Source organism: Amblyomma americanum, chromosome 3, assembly GCF_052857255.1.
Source record: "Amblyomma americanum isolate KBUSLIRL-KWMA chromosome 3, ASM5285725v1, whole genome shotgun sequence".
In the NCBI taxonomy this organism is placed as follows: Eukaryota; Metazoa; Arthropoda; class Arachnida; order Ixodida; family Ixodidae; genus Amblyomma; species Amblyomma americanum.
In genome coordinates this window covers 208,695,125-208,720,670 of record NC_135499.1, presented here as the reverse complement: position 1 = coordinate 208,720,670, position 25,546 = coordinate 208,695,125, and the positions used below count along the sequence as shown (strand labels likewise).

General features: G+C 45.5%; 1 protein-coding gene across 4 annotated transcripts in view; it reads right to left on the bottom strand.

Moving 5' to 3' along the window:
• The window catches only part of Ubr3 (Ubr3 ubiquitin ligase), a 98,236-nt gene that overhangs the window by 20,699 nt on the left and 51,991 nt on the right, over window positions 1-25,546 (bottom strand). For 2 of the 4 annotated variants that reach the window (XM_077659807.1, XM_077659805.1), the window contains exons 19-29: window positions 24,022-24,141; window positions 23,714-23,916; window positions 20,208-20,563; window positions 19,827-19,915; window positions 16,750-16,902; window positions 15,639-15,781; window positions 11,161-11,271; window positions 9,413-9,613; window positions 8,152-8,279; window positions 6,595-6,680; window positions 4,253-4,361 (exon numbers count right to left, since the gene is read on the bottom strand). In XM_077659807.1, the coding sequence (XP_077515933.1) occupies window positions 4,253-4,361; window positions 6,595-6,680; window positions 8,152-8,279; window positions 9,413-9,613; window positions 11,161-11,271; window positions 15,639-15,781; window positions 16,750-16,902; window positions 19,827-19,915; window positions 20,208-20,563; window positions 23,714-23,916; window positions 24,022-24,141 (1,699 nt within the window). Of the gene's footprint in view, window positions 1-4,252; window positions 4,362-6,594; window positions 6,681-8,151; window positions 8,280-9,412; window positions 9,614-11,160; window positions 11,272-15,638; window positions 15,782-16,749; window positions 16,903-19,826; window positions 19,916-20,207; window positions 20,564-23,713; window positions 24,142-25,546 lie in introns of all 4 variants that reach the window. The other 2 variants (XM_077659806.1, XM_077659804.1) reach the window with 1 other exon arrangement.

Sequence of the window (25,546 nt, the reverse complement as noted above, 5' to 3'; positions counted from 1 at the left end):
CGCTCTTTTCAAGACGCGGCCGCGGTGCGGGCAAAAAACCGAACGTGAAGTGAATGCCTGTGATAGAAAGTTTGTTTTTCGCGCTGTTTAGTGACGGAATACTTTCCATAGAGACTATGCAAGGCAACTATCGAAGAACTAAAAAAGAAAGGCATATTACTGGCCGCAGAAACCGAAACAGGAGCTCGAACCGAAGCAGTGGGTGGCAAACCGAAACAGGAACTCGGATTGGCGGAAATGTACCACGTGACCACCCAACACTGTTTTCGCGCCATTTGGAGTCGTTCCTGCTTTGGTTGCGCTCGACGCTTGCTATGTGTTGCTATATCTTCCTTCTGTGAGCTTATTACGATCATCGGGTGGCCGGCAGTGTGACCCGAAGATGCCCGCAACGAAGGCTTCGACACGGAAAAGCTTCGGGAAGCGAAAACGCACGACGAAAGCGAGAGGCCTAAACAGCACTGGGCGACCGCCAGCAAGTGAGCGTCTGCCTGTGCGTTCGCCAAGCCCAAGCCTGCTGCCGGCGGCTGATGCGAACCCTACACGCTCCGATGGTGGTTCGTCACCTATGGAAATGTCTACTGGTTCTGCTGATGGTGGTGAGTGCCAATTGACGACATTTGAAAGGAAGGTCGCGCTACTTTGCCAGGGTCCTGCCGACGAAAGCGAGGAAACGCCGGAGCCCAGCGGCTACCGTTTTGTAAAAGTTACAGCCATCAAGGCGGTGGTAACATCGCTTCTGTGCCCGCATTGTCACGGACAGTCGTTGGACTTGGAAGAAATCGGTGCGGGTGTGAATCTGGAGTTTGTCGTGATGTGTATATGGTGTGGTGAACTCAAGAAGGCCGCGCATGCTCCACCTGTGAAGTCCAGTCGGCAGCCTGAGCTTTCATTGCGCCTCGTGGTTGCAAGCCGTAACTGCGGCATGAACTACAAAACCATGGCAAACTTTTTTGCGGGTATGGACGCGCCAATGCCCATGCACCACAAAACATACCAGACAGTAGCGGAGAAGGTGCACAGAGCCGCTATGGAAGCTGCGTCTGATGTCATGCGCGAAGCCGGAGCCGCTGTGAGGGCAATCAACTCCGTTGCTGGCTCCACTCAACTTTTGGATGTGTGTGTAAGTTATGACGGAACTTGGCATAAACGCGGCCACACCTCACACTTTGGGCTCGGCATTGCTATCGAGCTGGAAACTGGGTTGGTGCTGGATTTTGCTGTGCAATGCAACTATTGCCATGGCTGCAACTATGGTCCCAAAGAAGGTGAGGATGGACATCAAGATTGGAAAAAAGCACACAGTGAGGTCTGCCAGAAGAACTTCAGTGGATCGTCGAATGCCATGGAAGTTGAAGCTGCAGGCATAATATTCAGTCGCTCTAAGGAGCTTCACAACATGCAATACACCACAGTGCTCTGTGATGGCGACAGCAAATCATTCCTGCATGTCTTCAGCCTGCAGCTGTATGATAAAGAGATTGTGAAGGAAGACTGCATAAATCATGTCGCAAAACGTGTTTATGCTGGAATTGAAAAAGTAAAGAAAACGACGAAAGGTCTAGGAGGCAAGGGGAAGCTGACGCAAAGCGTGGTAAAAAAACTCACTGCTTACTATGCATCTGCCCTGAAAGAAAATGCTCCAGATGTGACAAAAATGCAACGAGGAGTATTTGCGACACTTTTTCATTCCTACTCGACGGACGAAGTCCCACGACATGACGCTTGTCCACATGGTGAGGACTCATGGTGCCACTACAATCGGCACAAAGCCCTAGTTGAAGCTGGTAAGCTATCAGTGCCAAGACCCCATCGTCCAGCTTTCAGCAGAGACGTTGCTAAAGAGCTTGTGCCTCTCTACAACCGGCTTAGTAAGCCAGAGCTCCTTGCACGATGCTCAAGAATGCAGACACAGAATGCAAACGAGTCTTTCAATGCGCTAGTGTGGAAGAAGTGCCCGAAGACCCAATTCGCATCCCTGAGAACCGTGGAGACTGCAGCAGCCTTGGCTGTACTAGAATTTAATGAGGGTGCACGTGGCATCAAGAGAGTATTTGACAAGCTGGAACTAGAACATGGAGTCCAGACGATGAAGCACGTCCAACAAGCAACCCATCAAAGCATTGCCCGAGCGAAGGCAAGGGTGATGGACAGCTCTAAAGTTGAGAAAAAGAAAAGAAGGCTTGAAGCAATTGCCACAGAACAGCGTCGCGTTGAAGATGAGGGCCCGACCTATGGAGCAGGGCACTTTGATTAATTTTTTTTTACCACAAAATAAAATAGCATGTTCTCAAATCTTTGAACTCATTTTTCTGAGTTTGCACTTTTTGGGGAAACAAAACCGTTAGGAAAACAATCATTTCTAAACTACATTGCCAAAAGATGCTTTCAAGGTGGTTTCTAGACTGAAATTTTCTCAGGAACAAGATAAGATACTTTTTAGGGTGCTAAATAGTTTCTAACAGAAAATATTTTGAGATGTCTGACATGTAATGACCACAAAAAAATTGAACTTTGTTTTTATATTGATGACATTTTTACAGAAATTGCATAAAAAGCATGCGAGCGGTCTTATCTTGCACTATGAACCATCTAGAAGATATCTAATTACAAACAGTTGATATATCTCCATTATTTTTGAAATGATAGTTTTCCTAAGCTGAGACACATGATTGCTGAATATGAGAGCTATAACTTTTTGTCTGTTTGAGCTAGCGCATTGAAACTTTGAATATATTCTAATGAGCAGATTATAAACAGTCGCTGAAAATTTGATAAAAATTGATGCAGTAGTTCAAAAGTTGACTCTTGAGCCTAGCATCCCCCCTTAAACAATGCATTAATTGGTTTTTTAAAATGAACACAAAAAAAATTAACAATAACAAAACACCGCCAATTTCAAGCATAGTTTAACATAAAAGATAAATTAAGCAGCATGACACACCTACACGTAAATGAATCAAGCGTTTCTTCCTTAAGATTATATCAGCCAACTTTTAAATACAAGGTCTACAACTTGGGATTCCAACATACAAATGCAACTCAATACACAGATTGCAAGGTACCAGTGATGAGACTCTCGAGTAGCAGCAACTGAAATTTAAAACAAATGCTTTCAAATGCATTTGGCAATGTTCAAACAGCAGCAAGCCAAAGTGTACAAAGTATCTCAAGCCCTTGGCATGCACTTCTCCACATGCTGCCAATTTTAAATACTACCGTAATTACTCGCGTAATCTGCACACCCCCGTCTCAGCACCATGAGAACCATCCCCATCTCATTATCAAGAGAACGTGCGTTGCGACACCACGTCAAATGAAAATTTAGCTCCCAATTATTTAAGCCCCTAGTCAACAAGCGAGTGCCTGCCACACCTGGGTGCCTTTTAGCCCACCGGAGATACCACGTGGCATTAAACGTGTGCGTGACACTATGATCTGGCTTCTCTGAGCCATGTGCAGGCAGGAGCGTAGGTGCCCTGCCTTTTCTGCACCGACATGAAAGCTTCCCCCCCAAGCGTGCCCTTGCAACATACCTTCTCCACACTTTTGCACAAATGTGATCGGAAGATATCTTGACGGGCTGCGCTTTCTTGCGCGGAAGCATTCTATATATCTTTTTTCCACAACAGTGCCGCGTCGATACCCTGCGAGTGCCACTGCACGGTGTCGACATTGTTCGCAGTCTCTGTGAAAGATTGCCTTAACCATAGCACACACGAAACAATTTGTCTTAAGCAAATTTTTTTTACGTTGAATCCTATAGGAAACCAATCAAATGGCTTCATATTGTTTACCTTATCCGAGAATTTGTCTTAACAGGAGCCTACTGAATTGTCACTTTCCACTAATAATTCATAAGTTTCGGCCAATCAGCCTGCTTGTCCAAAAATTGTGCACATAAGTGCCATGACATCAACACAAGGCCTTGATGCTCACAGTATTCTACCTGTTAAGAAAGCTGCCTTTCTAGCAAAATCTTGTGTGACATCCTTAAAGGGTAACCTACCACTTTAAACTAGCTTGGTACTGCAGATTACAGTCCCCTTAATTTTACCCATGTCGCATCATGTGAACGACAACAATACTTAAGGCCACAGGAAATTAACGTCAACGAATTGCAAATGTTTACGCTTTTCTGCAATAACCCAGACATAATAACATCCTTAAAATAAATGTAATTCTGGCTCAGACACCCCTTGGAGGAAACAGAAGGAAGTAAGTGGACAACAAAGAATGGATAACAACGCACTTGGCAAGGCTTTCACCAAACACTGCACCGGTAAGCTGTAACCAGAAGAGATCCTTCCGGTTCTGCATTAGCCGATCTGCTTGCATGGCCAGAACCCGGAACAGCGGCACTGCATGGACACGTGGAGTAGAGTGAGGCAGCGCCATTTAATGAAGAAAAGTCTGCATCTGACTGGTTCTGCAAATTCTCATCAACAGACTTGGGAAATTTAATGAAGCACTTCGCTCCAAAGCATCAGAGACAGAGGACACCTGATGCCCGTGTAAAACCAAAACTGTTTCACCTGAGCCAAGCAAGTCAACCCAACTTATCCCTATATAAAAAGTAATGAATACGTAACCAGCCACTTTTATGAAAACAGGTCCAGTAAATATAGCTGAAAATAACTTGCTAGAACACAGTTTAATATGGCTCAAGGTAAACCATACTCTGAAAAGGTGCTTAATTGAGACTGTTTAACCCCTGAGGGCTCATTAAAAAAAAAAGGTACCAAATTAACTGATTTTTTTTTACAGTGACATGAAATGCTTCAGTAGCATGTTTAAAATGCAAAAATATCTGTGAAAGCGTCTTACAGCAGAGAATAATGTTTTATCAGCCATTATGCATTGTGCACTCCCCTCTCGGGACTTCAGAAAGAAAGAGTTGGTTTTGAATAGCAGTACACAAAATGCAGTATTCATCCATTGGTTCCCTCCAAACTACTGGAGACAGCCAACAATGTGGTAATGCTAAAAACACAGCACACCACACAGGGCCTTCTCGCACCACCTACACCAGATCCTCATCGAGGCTTTCTTCGTCTTCAGACTTGATGTTGTTTAGAGTTCTGTCACTATCTTCTTCACTTGAAGAATGAAACTTGAAGTCAACATCCTCATCATAAACGTCATGAATTTTTAATTAAATCTTCAAGGGACTCTGGCCTTCTCACCAATCAATCAGGGCTAAAAGAATTTCCTACACATGAAAGAATTCTCTACACAAGGCACATGCAGAGAAAACTGAAGCAACAGTGTTGCAAAGGAAGAACTGCCTTTATCACAAAGCAGCTACTATAATGCACAAGTGCAGGCCCACTAAGCACAACATGCATAAGGCCCTTAGTTTCCCATGATTCCGTGAAAAGTTAGATTTTAGCATTTTTACAGAATTGTGTGTTAGCAACCGCAAGCTTTTTTTTGACGATATTGTGTTCGTGGATGTCATCGGGGATAACAAACCGATGAAAATGTAATCAATTTAATTGTCTAACTTTTTTTGGAATGTAGAATCTGACAACAAATGAAGTTCTACTGGTGCCTTGACCCGCTTGCTCCTTCATCAGCTCAAGAAAGCTAGTAGGCTTAATGCTGCAGTTCTGGCCGTAACGCACCCGCATGCTCCTGAGGGACAAGTCGCTGTAATGGTGCCCGTCGAAAGCAATATCGCCGCAACTGCACCAATATAATGCGAGTATTTATTTTTCTTGAATCATCTGCTTCCGAAAGTATCCCATGTTGTATTTGGAACGGAACAACATGAATATAGCGCAGTTTTTTTTTCACTGTTTGAGATACTCAAAGTGAACTCGCTCATTAGGCTCAGTAGCTGTGAGGAAAAGCCAACTTCTCACCAACCTTGAAGACATCAAGGCGAAGCATGTGGCCGTTTCAGGGCGAAGGACCGCATGCGTTTTGATGCGCACGGGGCTTCCCACAAAATATTGCAGATTCTTTGTTCGCACTTCACGGAATTTAAAATTTTCTGCCGCAGAAAATTAGAGGCCTTGATGCTGGCAGCCAGGTAAGCTTTGTGGTTCATAGGAGTAGTATAAGCCTAGGCCAAAGATACCGCTGCTAGAACAAACTACTGACGTCAACACTGGTAAGATCCTTAGTCCCTAGGTTTTCATTTTGAGTCGCCAACTGCGACCCCACCAGACCACCACATGAAATGAACTCTGATTAAAGCCGATACACTACAAGTCATTCAGAGCAACTGTACATGTGAAAATCGGCTTCAAGTACTTGCAAGAACACACAATCCCCTCATGTCTGCAAATGCTCTGCTCCTTCCCCTTGGTGCTCAGCTTCATTTAAACCTCCGTGCACCACAGACTGGAGCTTTTTATAAACCAATGAAGCATGACAGGTAGCCAGTAACTCCGCGCAAACCCCTTACACTGGTAGGACACACAACACGAGGCGGGCAAACTGCTCATTCGGCTGAGTTCATTGTTGCTTGAGGGTGGATTGGGCAGAAAACATTGGAGAACGGCTTTGGAGCAAGGCTCATACACTCACTGCATGCATGAATGGTGGGAGCTATGACAAAAAGACAGCACACCAGATGTAACTCACAGAAACAGGATTGCTTCTTGACGACCTGCTGTTGCGGTAGACAAAGGTTTCCCTTCCTTAGCACTATCTCTGCTTCCAGGTTTGTCCTGTGACAAAAATGAACAAGGTGTCCATAAGAAAGATGACCAATAGGTATGCATACACAACCCACATTACATGCTTACACCCACAAATGGGGCATAGGCAAACCAAACAGAGCAGAATTCTTAACATGGGTCAAGCACATGTAAGTGTGAAAACTCCACTCTCCGGTTCAGCCCTGAAGTTAGCCATAAGTGAACTCAGGTTCAGTCGAGTTGGCCTGACCTTTGTGGTCCAAAGGACAACCAACTCCACACACTAGTTGTGCTCCTTTACAAAGATGGTCCTGATAACTCCACCTTTAATTAGGCTTATAATCATGCAAACACATTTTCAAATTGCATCCTGTGGTGTATTTGCCTATCACTGCCATCATGCCGTGTAATATGACTGGCTTGCATTCTGAAAAACAAGGCCATTGCTAGTGCATGTGCCAGCACGGGCACCACTACCATGATCAATCCCATGCTCAATCCCACAATAAAAATGAAATGTCATGCATAACTAGGGCCCTAATGTGGATACCATCAGACATTAGCTTTGAAGCTGCGTTTGTGCTCACATAGTAAGTCAACCTCTTCAGGCATACATATAAAGGTGGGGTGGAACTGTTTTTCTTTTTAAATTCAATTCTGGATTTTGTGATCATCTGAGAGAGAATTTATCTTTCAGAAAATAAACTACTACACTTAGGTATTCGTGATTTAAATACTGATTTTTTCGTTCCTTGTCATTGTCACGTCGACCGAAAAAGTCAGCGAGTGTCGACGTGGTCTCTTCGTTTCGGACACTTGCAAAAGTTCATTGCTTTCAAGTTTTTCATCAGAAACACAAGTCATGGTTCCGGTTTGGAATTTGGCCTTGTTCACAGTACATTTTTCAGACACTTGGGCTCCTCCTGTAGCTCTTCTATCAATGGAAGGTTTGACGAATGAAGCGATTTTCAGACTTCCTTGGAATTTTTCTCAATACAATGTTTTTAAAGGTTTGCTTACCTTTTTCTCGGAAACTATAAAACATAAGCAAATAAATGTTTTTAACAGATGTTAATCAATGCCTGCTACGTAACTGACAATAGAATCAACAGCCTAAGTTCATTTGTATTTTCCGAAAAAAAAGAAACACTGATGGTTGGCAATTTTATTGCATCTACAAGGGAAAAAAAAACTTAGTTATTGTTATAAGCACACAATTTTACTAACAGTTGTGTAAAGAATTGGTTGCTACTAAGGTACAATAGTAGATAAAAAGATTAAAAAAACAAAAGCAAAAATACAATACAAAATTTCAGTCTACTTTTGAGCTGTAATGCAAGCTGCATCTATCTTTAGAATTTCTTGCAAATTTTATAGCCACAGCTTTCATTACAATGCAGTACAGCAGACTTTTGTAAAACAGTTTCACCCCAGCCCATGCACAGTGACTCCTGCCAATTCTGGCTACAGTCAAAGCTAAATCAAAGCATGCTTGCCTCACCTGGCAATGGAGCAGACGAATAGCACCATGTTGTGCGAGTAGGACATGTGCGAAATGGTACGGTACTGGGTGAATGTGGCGTTGATCAGGTCATCCATGAAGGATCCAACTTCCCTCCCTATTGACTCCTGCATCATTGTTAATAATGCATTCAAGCTGCTGAGATAGAATGTAATAAATGATTTTTAATTTGAACTTCAAGGGACCGGAAAAAAATTTGGAATTATCCAAAAGTCTGAATTATCGAATGACCCCGAAAAAGACTGTCAAGCATGTGTTACAGTAAATTTATTTGGTGAAAGACTGAGCAATAGGTACTTGAATCTGAGATGAGAACAGCGCGATAATGACTTTTTTTCACGTTTCCATTAATGCTTTATTGCGTGCATACTGTCGAGAGCGTCCACACATAAATGGTGAGTAAGGAACCTTCACCGCAAAACAACAAACGGTACGTGACAGGCGTGCATTTTTTGGTGCTTTGGTGGAAGAAAGGAACCAAGCAGATGCAAGCAAAGGAAATGGCGCAGGATCCGGGGGGGGGGGGGGGGGGGGGGGGATATGAAAATGAAAGAAAACACCAGCGATGCGCCAATTTGTGCCAATTAGCTTCCGAAACAGGTGTTCTCCAGGGTTGGGTTGGCTGGCTGCTTGAGCCGCCATTGCTGTGGGTTGGCATGCAGCTCACAAACTAAGTGGTCGCAAACTAAGGGCAGATACAAGGCTGCCCGTTCGTCGGCACGTCTGCCATTCTGCAAACATCAGAGGTGTGCAAGCGACTATGCAGCACGGAATTCAGTTTTTGAGTAGGGCTGTTTCGATGATCTCTTGATGTGCCGGTCATACCTAAACACAACCTCCCGTTGGGTGCCCATTCGAACAAACTGATGCGAGATGCGTAGTGTACAATTAGCGAGTGCCTGATGTCCCAGACTTGCATGGGCATTGGCCGGGATTGAGCCGGCAGTTCGAATTATCTGAATTTCTGAATTAACGAGGGTTAAATTAATGAGATTCTGCTCTATAAGAAAAAGGGCACCGTCTCCACTCAAAAGTTGCTTTCACTGAACCCAACATTTCTGAAATAACTCAGCTTCTTTCTCGAAGAAGTTCCAACATGAAATCCCACAAAGCATAAACAGCGCATCGTTGGATCTTTCTAGCGTTACTGGTCGAAGGCTAAAGGGAATATGGAGCACACAAACCACAGTCTTCCACAGAAACTACACTTGTCAGAAAGACTAAACTTGCTGCCACTGACCTCACAGCTAAACTTGTGTGCCAACATAGCGGTCAGGTCCTCCACCAGCTGGGCATCGGGTGTGGCACCACGGCGCACCAGTGCACCCTTGGCCTCCTCTGGGTGCAGTGGAAGCACAGAGTTGCCCAGCTGCCGGCACAGCGGGCACCAGTACTCGCCCCGCTCCACCGCCACCGTCTGCAGCCGCTGGCTCTGTTGGCTCTGCACAGAACACAGGAGGATAAAGGTAACACAGTGACATCCTTCCAAGCACCAGCAGTGCACTGGCACTGCTAAGTGCTAACGATAATGATGACAACTGTGGGAATCCATGCCCACCCACGCCTGCTTGAGGCACCCTTAATAACTGTGCACCGACCACGACAAATTTGTGAAAACAAAAATACTTCGCTACGTTGAGGATTTCATTACACTTACATCACGTAGATCGAGGTTTAACTGTAGTTTAAAAGAAAGGCGCTCACTTTTCCAAAAAACACAGCTATGAAAAGAAACAAAGTGACTGCAAACAAATTTTGTTTCCAGCTATCACCAGCATAATTTGATATACCTGTAAGGCCTAACAGATATTAAGTAAGGGAAGGGGAATTATGCAGTAATAATAGTCTATTTTGTAGACTAATAAGTTGTTTACAATTTTTATGATAACGATTGCACTCTGCATCTTTCTGAATACTGTCATGAGGCACTCTAAGGTGGCCAGGTACCTCAATACCTGGGGTATGTCATCAGTCAAGTATCGGAGGGGCACGATGCAGGGCACTGCTGAAGAAGTCCAACAAGATGGCTCGCAAAACGGTCACAAATATGGCAACTTTAGTGGCAATGCGAGTGGAACCATTCCTTCCACGCTCCTTCACGACACCTGACGGCAAAGCACTGGTAGTGGGGCGCTGCCCCAAACGCAGAGTTTGCGATGACACGTAGCCTGCTTGGCCCTTGCGTATCGGTTTGCCAGACTGCAAGCCCCATGATGGGCACAGACTAACCTCCTTAGCACAAACGCAATCACAAATAGAAAGTACGAAAACGAAACCATGTTATTATAAATGCCCCAGCACGCGGGCTGTGCTGTGTGTGGTGCGACTATGCCGGCTGGTTTTGAGGAAAATGTTTTTGTCGTATGCTTTTGTCTTGACCTCTGTGCCCTAAGAGACATAATTTCTTTATTATAATTAACAAAAATGGAGAAAAATCAAAGCAGTCCCTGCGAGACAACCGCAGCAGCGCTAGCGGGCCGTGTTTCACCCATTTCGTTATTCTCCGCAAGTCCTCAGCTAAATGCATGCTGCATCTCTTATCACAGTGATCTAAAATGATAGGATCACTGCCAGTCAGGTCCACAGCTATTTTTTACTGTATCATGGCACAATGCAAGGGTAGAGCAAGTTAACTCATGTGGCAAGTTCAAGATACTGCTGTTTGGAAATGTCGTGATGTTTTGCCATGAGTTGAGGTGGACATTAATACTTTTGGAATGTTTAGGAAGGTCAAATAGTTGGAATAGAGAAAGTGCAAAGTGAACTGTTCAGTAAATACTAGTAGCAAACTAATCAAAGCTTCGAATATTCACCTACCCATGCTTACAATTATTGCGTATTGCCTCATACAAGCAAACTCGAAGTAAAGCCAATGAAGTTCCCAGAGGCTAAGAAAATTGAGAACCTTTGATCTGAGACACACATCATACATCACATAATAGGCCGCGGAGAAGTTTCCCAAATGTAAGAGAATTTGTGAATACTCACCCTTTGAGACAGCATGTACGATTTGTGACAGTCCAGGTGCAGGTAGTGGCCACAAGTCTGCACGTGCACCCCACCCTCCCAAGCAGTGTTCATCGCCTGCGACAGAGGAGACTGGAACAGACAATGAAAAGAGCGCCATCATGCACCCGTGTCCAGCATATCCGTGAAGAGCTTAGAAAAAGGGCAAGCCGGAGGCGAGTACACTAAAAAAGCCACCATGGGCTAGGCACAAGTTGTGTGCCACTCGGTGACAGATAATGCAAATCGGGATGAACCTGTATAGTTACATTGAGCACCAAACAAAGCATTTCACAAGCCTGAAGAAACCATCGCACGTTGAACAGCATCACAATAAAATGTAGAGAGAACTACTTGAGAGATACCAGTAAAAAAAAGAAAGCATTTTTCAGAAATTTCATCACTACACTAGCTTTAGACGCCCTACAACCGCACACAAACAGATACATCTTTCAAATGCATAGCTGCCAGCAATTTTCTTGTCCTAATTTGGCGATAAACCAACTTACAAGCAAAAGATAGTAGAACCCCACTATAGTAAACTTGGATATAGTAATAACTCCGATATAGTAAAGTGAAAATGCGGTCCTACCTATTTCACCTCGCATAGACTGTGCATTTTTTTTTTTTTTCGGTTATAGTAAAGATGTTTTTTTCAAATAAAACGGCTATAGTAAAGAGGGTCTGGCCCTGGCGATGTGCCTCCCGTGGAATGACGACTATGCAGCACGCGCAAGGCCAACATTTGGAGGTAAATGCATACCAAAAACGATAAAACGCTGCTCTTTGAGACAGCTTCACCACCAAGCTCAGAAGCTTCAAGTGAGGAGAAGCCAACTTCTTAAAAGTCCTTGGGCAAAGCATGAGGCAAAGCGTGCAGCGTGCACAGAAGAAAAAAAAAAGTAAAGCGGGCTATGAACGCAGAAAAAAGGAAGTGCAGGTTGCTGAAAAAAGAGACAGTAAAAATGCTGTGAAGGGAACAAAAGGGCGAATATTCAGTATGGCAGCACGAAGCACAGGGAAGTAGCAGCAAGGAACGGAGGCGAGGCGGCACTGCGCGAGCGGTACCGCCGCGCCCCGAATGTGTCGCGCGTAGTCGAACCTCGTTATAACAAACACTGATATAGCGAATTATCGGTTATAGCGAACTAATTACGAATTTTGGTTGGTCATGCTTCATTTCAGTGACATTTATTCTTTTATAACGAAACCGAAAACGCGAGATCCGCCGCGATATCGGCTGTAACGAAGAAATATTTGGTTTACACGAGGCTCAGAACTTGAAAGTAGCATAAAAAAAAACAAAAACCAAAATGAAAATCGAAGGCCGATACACAGCTGAATTTTTTTTTTATCGTTTGAAAAAGTTTTGCCGTCTGGCACAAAAATCGCGTTTGGATGGTCGCGCCACCTGTGAACAGAGCGCAAAAACTCTGAAAGCTCATGACATGACAGAGGGCCGAAAGGCGGCGCCACTTGTCCAGCGGTAAAGAAAGGCAAGCGCAGCAACATTGGCAACTTTGAGGCCGGCGTTCTGACATCAGCCGCATCAGCACAGCGGCCAGTCTTGTTGTTGCAGCGCTCGAAATGGCATCGAAGAGGAAAGCGATCTCGCTCCAGACAAAGCTGCAGATACTGAGAGCTGTGGACAGTGGCCGCAAGAAAAAAGATATTGCTTCGGAATTCGGCGTTCCTCCAAGTACGTTATCCACCATTTTGGCCACTAGAAAGAAGATTGAGGGCAACACCGAGGACGCCATAAAAGCCGACCGTAAACGAGTTAGGCCTTGCCATCACCCGGACGTGGAAGCAGCTTTGCTTTCTTGGTTTAAAGATGTGAGGGCGCGAAATTTGCCGGTGTCGGGAGCACTTCTTCAACGGAAGGCCCACAGCCTGGCCTGCGTACTGGGGCATGACGATTTCTGTGCAAGCAGCAGTTGGCTGAAACGTTTCAAAGATAGGCACGAGATCGCGTGCCACACTTTGTCTGGCGAAGGGTCCGCTGTCGACATGGAGACATGTCAAACGTGGCTGGAGAATTTTCGTCCTCTGCTCCAGGAGTACGACGAGTGCGACGTATACAACGTCGACGAAACCGGCGTGTTTTTCAAGTTGTTGCCAGAGCGGTCACTGGCGATGAAGAACGAGACCTGCCATGGGGGCAAGAAAAACAGACCGGGTGACTGTCGTCGTTGCCGTGAACATGGACGGCTCCGACAAAAGACGGCTCACCGTCATCGGCAAGTCGGCACATCCGAGGTGCCTGAAAGGCGTCCGGAATTTGCAGGTTCAATACACGTCGAACAAAAAAGCGTGGATGACGACCAAGCTTTTCGAGGACTGGCTGAGAGCGTTCGACCAGGACATGGAGAGGCAGCACAGGAAGGTCCTGTTGCTTTTGGACAACTGTTCGGCGCATAAAGTTTCGATCGTGCTGAAGGCAGTTCGCTTGCAGTTTTTGCCACCGAACGCAACTTCTGCTTTGCAGCCTTTAGACAAAGGCATTATTCGTTCGCTTAAGTGCAATTATAGGAAGCGTTTGGTGACGCAACTGGTGTTTGACATCGATCGACATAGATCGACAACAATAAACATCAAGACGACACTCGAAATGTTGTACGGGTCGTGGAATGAGGTGAGGCAGTCGACAATAAGGAACTGTTTCGCGGATGCCGGTTTTGTTCTGCCTGCCGACGAAGAAGAAGTGCAGCCCGAAGACCAGGCAGAGCTGGACAGAACTTGGGATCGGCTGGCAGTCCCAGGCGTCGAATTCGACGATTTCGTTTCGGCCGATGAGAACTTGGCCGTGGCGCCCGAGCTGACGGATCAAGAAATTGTGGATCGCGTTTTGTTGCCCGAGGATGACAGCAGCAGCGACAGCGGTGAGAGTGAACGGGATGAACCAACGATGAGCAGTGCGGATGCCGCGGACATGGCCAGGAGGCTGAAAGGATATTTGGAAAAACTCCCGACGACGAAAACTGCTGACGTAGAAAAGGCCCGCTTGAGGATGGACAATGTAGAAAACTTCATTCTGCGCAGCGCTGTGAAAAGCCACCAGACGAAGATAACATCTTTCTTCAAATGAACGAATGCAAACCTGTTTGGCTGATCCCGGGCTGGCGTTGCATATGTCTCCTCGCCCAACGCCGCCTCTCCTCCTTCTCTTCTCGCCCAACGCCCCCTCTCCTCCTCCTCCTCCTCTTCTCTCAAAGCTGCTTTGGCAGCTTTTTTTTTTCAACGGTCCCTCTCGGGGCCACCAATCGCGCTTCGGCAGAGCACGCAGGCGCGATGGTTCCCGCTGTGTCTCACTCGAGTTCCTCTCTCTACACCAAGTCGCCTATGCGCAGACACATGGTGCAGTCGTTTCGCGCCACGCACTTTCACGTGCGCGGCGACGTAAGAACAGTCGTGTCAACCTTCCCATATTCCGGCCTATTTTGATTGAATGCCACAAGGAGACAGGTAAGGATTACCACGTTTGTAGTGGGTTCAAAGCAAAGTATATAATGCATTTTAGTGTCTAGAATATTTGCGCGAGCTAAATTACGAATTTGTCACAGCCGATATTTATGTCTACTGTTACAACGAATATCGGATATAACGAACTGATTTACGGTCCCGATGCTACTTCGTTATAACGAGGTTCGACTGTATAACTATTGCCTCTTAAACGACTCCGACGCTGAGGAAAATGACGCCGTGACCACGCTAAACTTTTGTTTTCACATGAAAGCAAACTCACATTGTATTCATAGCCGTACTGTATTTGTGCAAATGCAGCACTTCTTCAAGACGTAAACAAAATCGAAAACATAACATAAAATGTAGTAACTCAGAATAAATAATTATCACATAAAGGGACAATAAGACTAGGATGGAAGGTATCTGTGAGTGTCTCTTTCATAAACCAACACTGTGTTTAGTAAGTAGCCAAACGAATTACCAGAGAGCATCCTCAGAGCCATGCCATCATCAACAAATGATATAGTAAAGACCCTGATACAGTAATGATTATTGCTGCTCCGAGACACTTTACTATAGAGCTGTTCTACTGTACATATGAGCGAGCAAGTAGTTTCAAATACTGCCTATATTACTTGCACAGACTAAATTCCTTATTTTTGTACTGTGTGCTCTGTTGACAAAAGATGACAAAGAGTGAGACAGGACACAAAGAAGTGCTTCGTGCATGCCCTGCCCCTCTTTATGTCATCTTTTGTGAGCAGAGCACACAGTGCAAAAATGAATGAAAACAAACTAGCCCAATTTGTTGTGTTAAGTATATCTTACTTGGATCGCCATGTAAACTGCACTCTTAAGAGTAGTACGAAGCAATACACCATATTTTAGATTAAATAAATCAGGTTTGCATTTATACACAGACAGCACTTGTTTCTTGTAGCTCAGGTACTGCTTTCATGGGTTACTTCAGTCAAATGGTTACCAAGCAAACTCACATCGTCAAAGTGCAAGGTGAAAGTCTCGAGGCGCTGCTTCATGTATGCCGACCGACTGGCATCCCGGAGCAGCGGCAGACGCTCTTCATCCGTGCAAGGCAGCTTGCGCTCGGCCTCCTCTTCTTCCCGTGCATGTCCCAGCACTGCAGAGAAAAGGGGCACCCCACACCCAGGCCGGATTTAAGGCCACTTTCATGCAAGAAATTTAGCACAGGAAAACTGTATTAGCCCCCATTTCCAATGTTCAAAATGTGCATGGTGCAAACAGGAACCAACCGCCCACTCTAAAGGTGATCCATAAACCTGCCCAGGTGAACTGCATGACGAAGGAACAGTAATGTGTATCAGGTAGGGTTGTGCAAACTGCGTTTTGCTTCGAAACAAACAGTAATTTTGTTCGAATAATTTAGAAGTAAATATTTTGAATACTTCTGGCACACTTTTAAAAAGGCCGAATAGCACAATCAGAATTTTCAAAATCACGTATTCTTTCAATGCACAAGGCCCTTACATAAAAAAAAAAAAAGCAGAGTGCATTGAAGCTTTGCCAAATTCCTTGAAGCTGTGTCAGTTTTCTGCAAAAAATGGCCAGCGGAAATTGGAGGAGTTGACCTACTTATGGCGCTGACATATTTGTGGTGTGTGAGACCTATTTGTGGGACCTCAAGCTGCTGCTCTTAATTATGACTGCGTCGTTGCAGCTGTTGCTTTTAAGCATTGACTCCATGACACCTTCTAGGCATATGCACCACATGCCTAGCACTCAGTGCCACCCTACAGCAAGAGTTGGGAGGAAAGGGGCACGCATCTAAAGTAAAACCAGCATTGTGACCTAGCAGCATTGGTAGAACTACACTAAAAGCAGCCAGCAAATTACACTAAGAGAAGCCACTGCCATCCTATACCCACAGTCATTACACTGCAATTTTTAGCCTTGAAATAACAGGCTAGTACCTGCCTTGCAATGAGCAAATATAACCATAATTGGCTCCAATATGTTGAAATTTCATCACTGTTCTCATCTGCATATTAAGAAGGGGTTTCCAACACCCAGCCTTGCCACCCTTTTTGTGAACCGGCTGTACAACGCTGCAGGAAAGGAGCCACTCACCACTGGTGGCTTGTAGAAGCACCACCATGCCAACTGGCCGTGCCACTGTGGACGGAGACGTCTGGCTGCAGATAACGCATTCATACTCCTTGGCCACAGAAACCACTGGCTCAGGCTCTGATGATGGTTCTGTTATGTCCTGCTTCTCTATTTCTAAAAAAAAAAAATGCATCAGACCAAACCTGTAGCAACACACCTTGACTTATGATGAGGTATTTATTCAGGCCTACACATGCTTGGAAATCACAATAAAAAAATAGTCCTCAGCTGTAAAATATTATGCAGGCTGGAACCTACACAAGAGTTAATCGACTGAATGCAAAGCTGTTTTAATGCTTGGCCGTGTGCTGTCGTCCTTTTTGAAAACCTTGCAAAGAAACACCATCTCCTACCTCCAGTACCAACTGTTGGCAGTACACTGTAGAATTTGAGCAGTTATAAACGGTTCACTCAACTGTTCACAAAAGACGAGACGATCAGCAAAATAGTACTCCAAAGCATAGACCAGGTAGAGAAATTACCTAAAACACTAGCGTTCTTTACCCTCTTCTACAACAAGTTCTAGCACAAGCACTACTACACACATTAACTTTTTTTTTTCTTCTCACTGAATGCTTCAAACAGCATGTCGTTATGGTCCAGAAAATGCTGCAGGAAAGAACTTTCTAGCCTACAAGCCGACCTAAAGCTGTGATAAGCTAAGAAGCAAAGCAGTCAACATGCTTGAAAATGAAGCACTTCAGGCAGCATATCTTTCCTCAAACATTGCAACACTTCAAGTACCATCATACAAATGGTGGCAAGCTTAGTGCGAGCTTTGCCAGTTGCTGAAGGGGAGTTGTGAACATGCTATAAGACGTTGAAACTGGTACAACCAAAATTCCAGCAACTGGCGGCAACCGGAATAAACACGTCCAAGCTCCTGCTGCACAACAGTCAACCATTAAATGTCCGAGTGCATGGTACCACGGAGGACATGGAGTGCATCTGCATGCAGTTGAGACATGTTTGGCGCTTGCCCTTTGCCCTTTTCACATAATTCGAAAGCCCATTTAAATATCCAAAGCACAAATTCCAATCTTTGTCTCAGGAAAAATATGATAGAATACACAAGATATAAAGGTCACTTCGTTCTATTAAATTATGCAGACACCAGCAACGTCTGCAGTACCACCATGGTCGTGCGATAATGGCAGCAATCCTCCATGAGTGCACGGAAAGCTTGGCATTGCTATTACACGTGAGAAGGTGCTCTCACTGCTTTCTTTGGTACCTGCAGCTGACGACCTTTTCAGTGACACTGAACTCACATGTGTGATTTTTTGACACCTCCGCAACTAAGGCGACTCATTTAAATGATGCCGAGAACAGTTACCAGTGCTTGCGAGGTATTACTTGCCACACGGATGAACGAATGGGAGAAGTTAAGTTTCTTAGACAAGGCCTCTAAAGTGCATGGTCAATACGATGACGGCATAGCGAGACTCCGTGCTCATCTCCGTATCAGTTTTATATGAGAATCTTTTGCATGGCTCTCTTGAAGAAGGGACACGTGAAACCTTTGCATGGCAACGATGGTAGTAACTGCCATAACTATGTTAAAGCCTGAATGCAGCCTCACCTTCCTATGAAGTCCAGCCACAGAAAAGCCGGTACTTCTGTTCATAAAGCTTCTACCCAACCTTCAGTGTTCTATGACCTTGTTCCATGAGTTAAGCTCACATACTTTTCTTAGTGCAAAAACACAACTTCGTGTGGGTTCCAACAAAGAAAAATATTGTGTGAAGCCAGGCAGAGCAACTAGGGTAAACTCGGGTTAGTTTAGAGGAGCGTCACGCAAGCCGCAGCCAATAGGAGGAAGCTCGGATAAGGTCGGAGAAGCATCACGCCAACTGTAGCTAATGGGAGGGTGACTTTGAGGGTGAGTTTGGCCAACCTGGAGAAATAAAATAAATATTGCCTCGGCTGGGTTTCGAACCCGCAGCAGCGTGAACAGATCAGCTTCCCTGGCCACAGCAAGGAAGCGCTATATTATCGCCGCAGCTGGTCACGCCTCATGTTAAACTGCAACACAGTCTCGCACTGTGCATTGCAAATCATAGTCTTCATCAACTTCCATCTGCGGAGCAAACCAATCAGATCAGTTTAACCTCGATCAGAGCTTAACCTGAGTCTAATATCGTCTCCAGACGTGCAGACAGCCCAGCAAAGCAAAACCATGAGCCAACCAAGCTAAACACATGCTTTCACACGTCTACTTGGCTTAACTACATTAAAATCCTACCAATTTTTTTCCTGTCTCGTGCCTACGAAAGTGACTCTCGTATTATACTCGTGTTTTTTTTTTTCCCCCTTGTTTTGCACATGATAAATCGATCCTCATGTTACAGTCATGGTCACGCTACTTTTTAGTAAATAGGGTAAATGCAATACTGCTTCCTGAAATCATTTTTCCTGTTCATACCGCACCTTTTTCACTATTCTGTTATTTTTCGCTGGTTTTGGGCATGAACTGTTGTAGTGCCACGTGGTGCAACATTCCAAAAGCGAAAGCAGTGGAGACTACAGCATTTGCCTCATATATGAGCCGACGGCGCATATATGAGGCACAGCGAACTGACATGTCAACTGCGGTCACTTGTTGCGATTCTTAACATTCCTCTCATGTCAGTTTGTATTTTATCGCCATGAAACTTTTGCATGTTCAGCCAAATATGAAGTAACTCAGCACTAGCTAACACATAGGTAGTCAGCGTAGTGAGGTCATTATATCAAGGTCAACCGCCGCAACACCTTCATTACATGTAGTTCTCAAATACGCGCTTGTAATATCGAGGAATTTGCAACATGGACGTTCATTACATCCAGATTTAACTGTACACGACAACCAAAGCCCAGCTCGAGCAGGAATAAACCACACAAAAATTTTTTTAATTCCAGGCAGCCCTGTACAAGTGCCAAAAGCCTTAATGTTTGCTGTAAAGCCCGCTGTATCCTGGCCATGGAAGAGAGGACAGCAACCGAAGGTGCACAGAACTATATACTGGCTACCAACCAGCATTAATAGGGTCGCTCACCAATTTCCATTGCTTTTTTGAGGAAAGACTTTTGCCGGTTGGCGAACTCAGCCATGAGCTTCATCTGCCTCTCCTTGGCTCGGCGCCGCCTGCAATGAAGTCGTGGTTGGAGGCATGCTCAAAATTTGGATGCTCAAATTGCAGGCGTGCACAGTTCCTGACCAAATTGGAGGCTCTCCACTACACAGCCCGACTACCAAGATGAAGCAAGAAAGCATCACAATTTTTTTTACAGCCACTATTCAATTTCAAATAATTCAAACAAAAGCCAGAGCTCCAAAAAGGGAAGGGGGGTTCAAAACATCAATACCAGCCCACAAGCATCACTGCAGCAGTGAGGCAGACAAGCAAATTGCAACAAGCTGCAAGCTGAGCGCGTACCTCTCCTCACGGTCACTGGCTTCTCGCGCTGCAGCCGATGTGCTCGGGGCTGACAAGCTGCCTTCACCATCAGTCGGCTGGGGTGGCCAGATCTGACACCGCTGTTCCTCAACCGGCGACTCCCGCTCAGCTGTGCGTGTCAACCGCACCAGCTTGTCCAGCAGCAGGCCCACAAAGTGCGGGCCATCCCCCACCCGGTTCTGCTCCTGCTGCTCGGGTGTGGGCCCAGCCTGGTCTCTGTCTGGCAGATGGTACGAGTCCACTCGGCCGGACAATTTGGAGTGCAGCTTGAGCAACAGGGACACCAGGCTCTCATTCACCTCCGTGACTGACGGAGGCTCCAGCGGAGGAAGTGCCTACACATGGTGACCAAATAATGACTGCAATGCTGAAGCAAAAACCTTTCAATCCCAGGAGCTTACACCTCTTTGCCTCTGCCAGAGGCAAAGCACAGCAGGTGATGCACCCACGGAGCTGAGATGGGGTTAGGGGCAGCGTCACCTAATGGCGCTACGCTCTCCTCAAGCAGATGCAAAGCTCTGAGATGCACTTACTTGCAACTGTGCCTTCAGATGCAGTGTCGATGCCACAGCAAAAAAAAAAAAAAAGAATTCCACGAGATAACCTCTCTTGGCAGAATGAGTACATTTTCATAGGAGAAGCTACCATGAATACTTTTTTTTTCAAACACTGCCTGCCAGTAAAACATATAGAGGTTCCATCATTTTACGTTCTTTTCCAGCACTGCCCCTTCCAGTGAAATGTACAGTAGAACCCCGCTGTTACGTTCCTCACTGCTGCGTTTTCCCGGCTGTTACGTCGTTTTCGTCCGGTCCCGGCATAGCTCCCATAGGATCCAATGTATTGGGTACCCCGCTGTTATGTTGTAGCTGTGAAAACGTTCCCGCATGATACGTCGCAACCTGGCACCCCTAGCCCGGCCGGGCAACACGCACCAACCGCCATTTTGACGAGTCTTGGCCAGGCTTGGTTACGGAATTGGCTACAAGACCATGGCCTCCGAGATCACCCCCTTGCACGCGCGTGGGTAATCTCGGAGGCCATAAAAAGCCGCACGCGAGTTGGAGAGATTGCCACTAGATGGCCACTGCCTCGTCAGCCAAAGCGAGTAAAACCCGCGGGCCCGCAGCAATCCAGTCTTTCTTGTTTGTGCGGTTCAACGCATCCGAGTCGTCCGTGTCCTTCCGTCAACAGCTACGCTGCCTACGCCTCGTCAGGCCTCGCTAATCCAGTCTTTCTTGTTTGTGCGGTTCAACCCATCCGAGTCGTCCGTGTCCTCCCGTCAACACCTACGCTGCCTACACCTCGTCGGGCCTCGCTAAAACCGCGAGCGATTTGTCGTCCTTTGATGGCGTCGCGCAAGCGCAAGGCGCTTTCTCTCGAGGAAAAGCTGGATGTTCTCAACGCAGTCGACAGGCAGCCAGCGCGGAAAAGAGTCGACATCGCCAAGGATCTTGGTCTGCCACCCTCGACGTCAACTGCACAGCACTGCTTCGCGCGGTGTGGCTTTCACATAGACGGCAGAGAGGAAACTGCCATGGAAGCTGAAGAGGCGGAAGCAGCCTCTCACGATCAAGAGCTGAGTGAAGCTTTGAATGTGCTGGGTGCCACGGGAGTCACGTATGACGACTACGTTGCCGAGGATGCTGCTGTCGTGACGTCCGAGTGTCAGAGTATCGCCGAGATCGTTCGTTACAGACTCGGTCGCAAGTGAAGCCTCAGACTGTGATGACGACGAGGAGCACGAGCCGCATGATTCCGGGGAGTTGGCGGACCCAAGCTTTGGAGAAGCCGTCACGGCTCTGGACCTCCTCCGCAGGTACGTCGCACCTCAAAGCGACGCTGAGAGCAATGCGGCTTTCCAGGCCATCGAGAAATGCGTGGTGTTTTCCAGCGAGCGGAAAAAACGGCAATCAACCATTCTCGATTTTTTAAGACCTAAGCTCACTTGATGTCGAAATAAACTGTTTCAAGGCAAAGCTGCGCTGTTTTCATTCATTTTAGGACCTTTCCTCACTGTTGCGATTTCCCGGCTGTTACGGTTTTTTTTCGCAGTCCGGTGAAAAACGTATGAACGGGGTTCCACTGTATTCCTTTACTTACTGCAGGTCTCCTCGATTTTGTTGCCCTTGCTGCACCAGTTCAGAAAGTGCAGCACTTTCGCATTCATTTTGCCAGTGCAGTGTGCATTAAAAATGTCACATCCTTAAAAAAAATATTTGGAGAATGTCACTGCATAAACCATTCCTTTCGCTAAAAGTTAAGAGTGATTTTAGGCTCCAACCTTGTTTTGTAGTCACACCAGGCTTTCCGCAAGTTTGGTATAGCAATGAAGCACATAAAAATTTATAATGTCAAAACTACTGAAAGTATATGAGAGAAAGTTTATATCAGTGAGTGCACTTCCTAATATATGTCAAATTTCATCACTCAGCGCTACAAAATAAAGATCACCTCTGAAACCCGCGTTTTTAAGGGGAGAAATAGGTCTTAAAATGAATTTTTTTTTATTAGAGATGCTTGAATGATATAAGGCATGTGTATGTATTCTTTCCTCCTGTTTTAAAAAATATAATTATTTTGGTATATCTCACTTGGTAGTTCTCATATTATGAAAAAATAACTGAAGCCTAATTAGCTAATTTCTTACAGGTGCTTAACAGTTTCCATCAATCTTCTTTGGTTCCTTTTGAAATGAAGCTGTAGCCAAAAAAGACCTGCCATGCAGAGCTACGCTATTTATTTTCTTTTGAGACATACGATCGTATAAAAATTTTCAGTTATGTTGAAGCTCCCTAATTACAATTTTTCAGAAATTTTGACACATACGACTCAGCCATCTAAATATAGCATAGCTCCATACTTCAGTTTTTTCATAATTCAACGGTATAAGATTAACTGAAATTGTACTACAAAAACTTAACAAAAACTTCTGTAAGGCTAGTCATACTGACAAAAAATGCGAAGCTGAGAAAATGGCCTTTGAAATGCACGTGCCAGCCATTCGAAGGTCGTTGTAGAGGCCTCAGAAAATGGTGAAATGCAGACGTTACAAGAGGATTTCTCAATGGTTAGTAATACCAGTATGAAGGGAAGGGATCCAGCTTTCAGATAAGACCAAGGTGGCAGCCATCGGGGACGCAGTTGTGAGCAGCGAAGGGCGTGAAGTGCTGTCGCATTTTGCTTCAAACTCGCCATTTCGGCATTTCGGAGGTGTCAAATATATTTTTTAGTAGTTAGAGGTTGAATGAGAACTTCAAACTTTGCAGGTAGGAGCTCTAGAGTCTATTGAATCTGAATATGCCATATCTGAAAAACCAAAATTTTCGCATATTTTTTTACCATTTCAAGACCCGCGTCTCCTATAAAAAAAAAAAGAAAGCAAGCAACAAAATTTGGCATCCATAATTTAAAATTGCTCCTCGGAGCCAAGAGTATGCTGCCTGCAAACCAAAAAGGGCAGAGGGAGTATTGGGCTTCCCCACCTTGAGAACAGTGCTGCTCTCCAGCTCATGGCGAGGTTTGCTACAAGGCAGCTGAGGCTGGCTGCTGCCGCTGCTTCCTCCAGCGCCATTGCCCCTGTTTCGAAGGGCATGGTACCGAAGCCGCCGGCTCAGCTGGGCCAGGCCCCGCCCCAGTGGCACCAGAGCACCCACCGAATTGCTTCCGGCTGCACCAGTGCCACCCCCTCCAGAAGAGGAGGCCGGGGAGGGCCAGCGTGTCCGTGGTCCCGCTGACATCCTCAATGGAACAAGGGCCCCACTGGGGCCGGCTACGCCACCATGAAACCTACCAGCACCACGGTGGACAAGTGAATTGTTCGGCGCAGTGCCCGATGCTGCTCCAGACGTCGTGGGGAGCACGGTTGTCGTGGATGGCACAAGGGCACCAGCAGCAGCATCTTCAGGCTGGTCTGCAGTACAGCAACATCATCGCTCAGTGACACAGCAACAAAACAGCAACATGAAGCTTTGTGAGGCTGGCTAAATCACATGGCATCACAGTGCAGTGAGACTTCCACGTTCCTGCTGGAAAGGATTTAGCAAATTTGCTCAAAATGCCAAATTTTGAGTCACTGACTGTACAGTAGGACTAGATGAAACTGTCCTGAATGATGAAAAGTCCGGCAGCAGTAACAGATGACACCTGCATTGAACTAAGCCCCTGCAAACATTAAGCTTTTCTCCTTCAGGCCACCAAAGTTGGCATACAATGGAGCAGGAAATTTTTAACTGTCACTCCTGGTGGCATTGGTCTTTACAGCAACGCAACTGAACAACTCTGACAAGTTTTCTTTACGAAAAGATTTGTATCATTATGGGAAGATGCCCCTCGAAAACATTCTTTTTTTAAATATTAACACTACATGAATTAAAATTGAACCACTTATAGAGCTTGATCCCCTGTTTCCAAATTTGCTTTTAGTTCTAAAGTGGCTCGATGCCTTCATGTTCTAAGTTCTATTACAAGCGAAAAACAGTGCATGCTTGCACAGCTGCTGGACATAGCAGTAAGCATGATAGAGTAGTGAAAAATTTTTTTTCTTGTACCTAACACTCAAATGAGAGCCAATGAGAAATATAATGCGATTCTCTTAGCATGCACCATTTTGAGACAATTATATATCTCATGCTTGTTTTCAGTGGCTGGTGCATGAATATTTTTAAAATTTTCAGTCCTTGAAATATTATCAATTGCATTAAAACCTAGATAATTGCATTCTAGTCACCTTAAAGATTATGCATGCAAAATTTAGTCTTGACTCAATAAGTACATAAAATGTGTGCAAAATCCATGTTTGCCCCAAAATAAGAAGTGTGGGAAAACACGACTGAAAGTTATAACAGTTTTTTACTTCTGTTGCGGCAGCACTAACTGCATGAAAATTGCACAAAATGCAGGTCAGGGTATCTTAAAACAGCACAAAGCTTCAGGATCCACCTGCACGATACGTCGCTCCCTAAGAGCCCTTGTGAGCAGCATCCTCTGTCTGCACTTCGGACATGCCGTGCCACCCACCATTATATTCACGGCCCCAATTTTACAACTAAAGGTGCTCACAGACCCCTCACCATACTTATCTTCATTCTCGAAGATCTTTAGCTTTTTCTCCGATGCACAGATGAATTCATGTACGCTGTCAATGAGTCTTGAGCGCTCGGCTGGCTCCGCAATTGTCACAAGCATCGCCTCTGCAGAGGTTAGGCCTACCTGCCGAGGACGACTCTGTTGCACGACATTTGACTTTGCAATCGGTTCCCTTGAACTTGTGCTTCAACCGATCCTTTCGAGATCGAAAATCGCTCTTTTCAGCACCC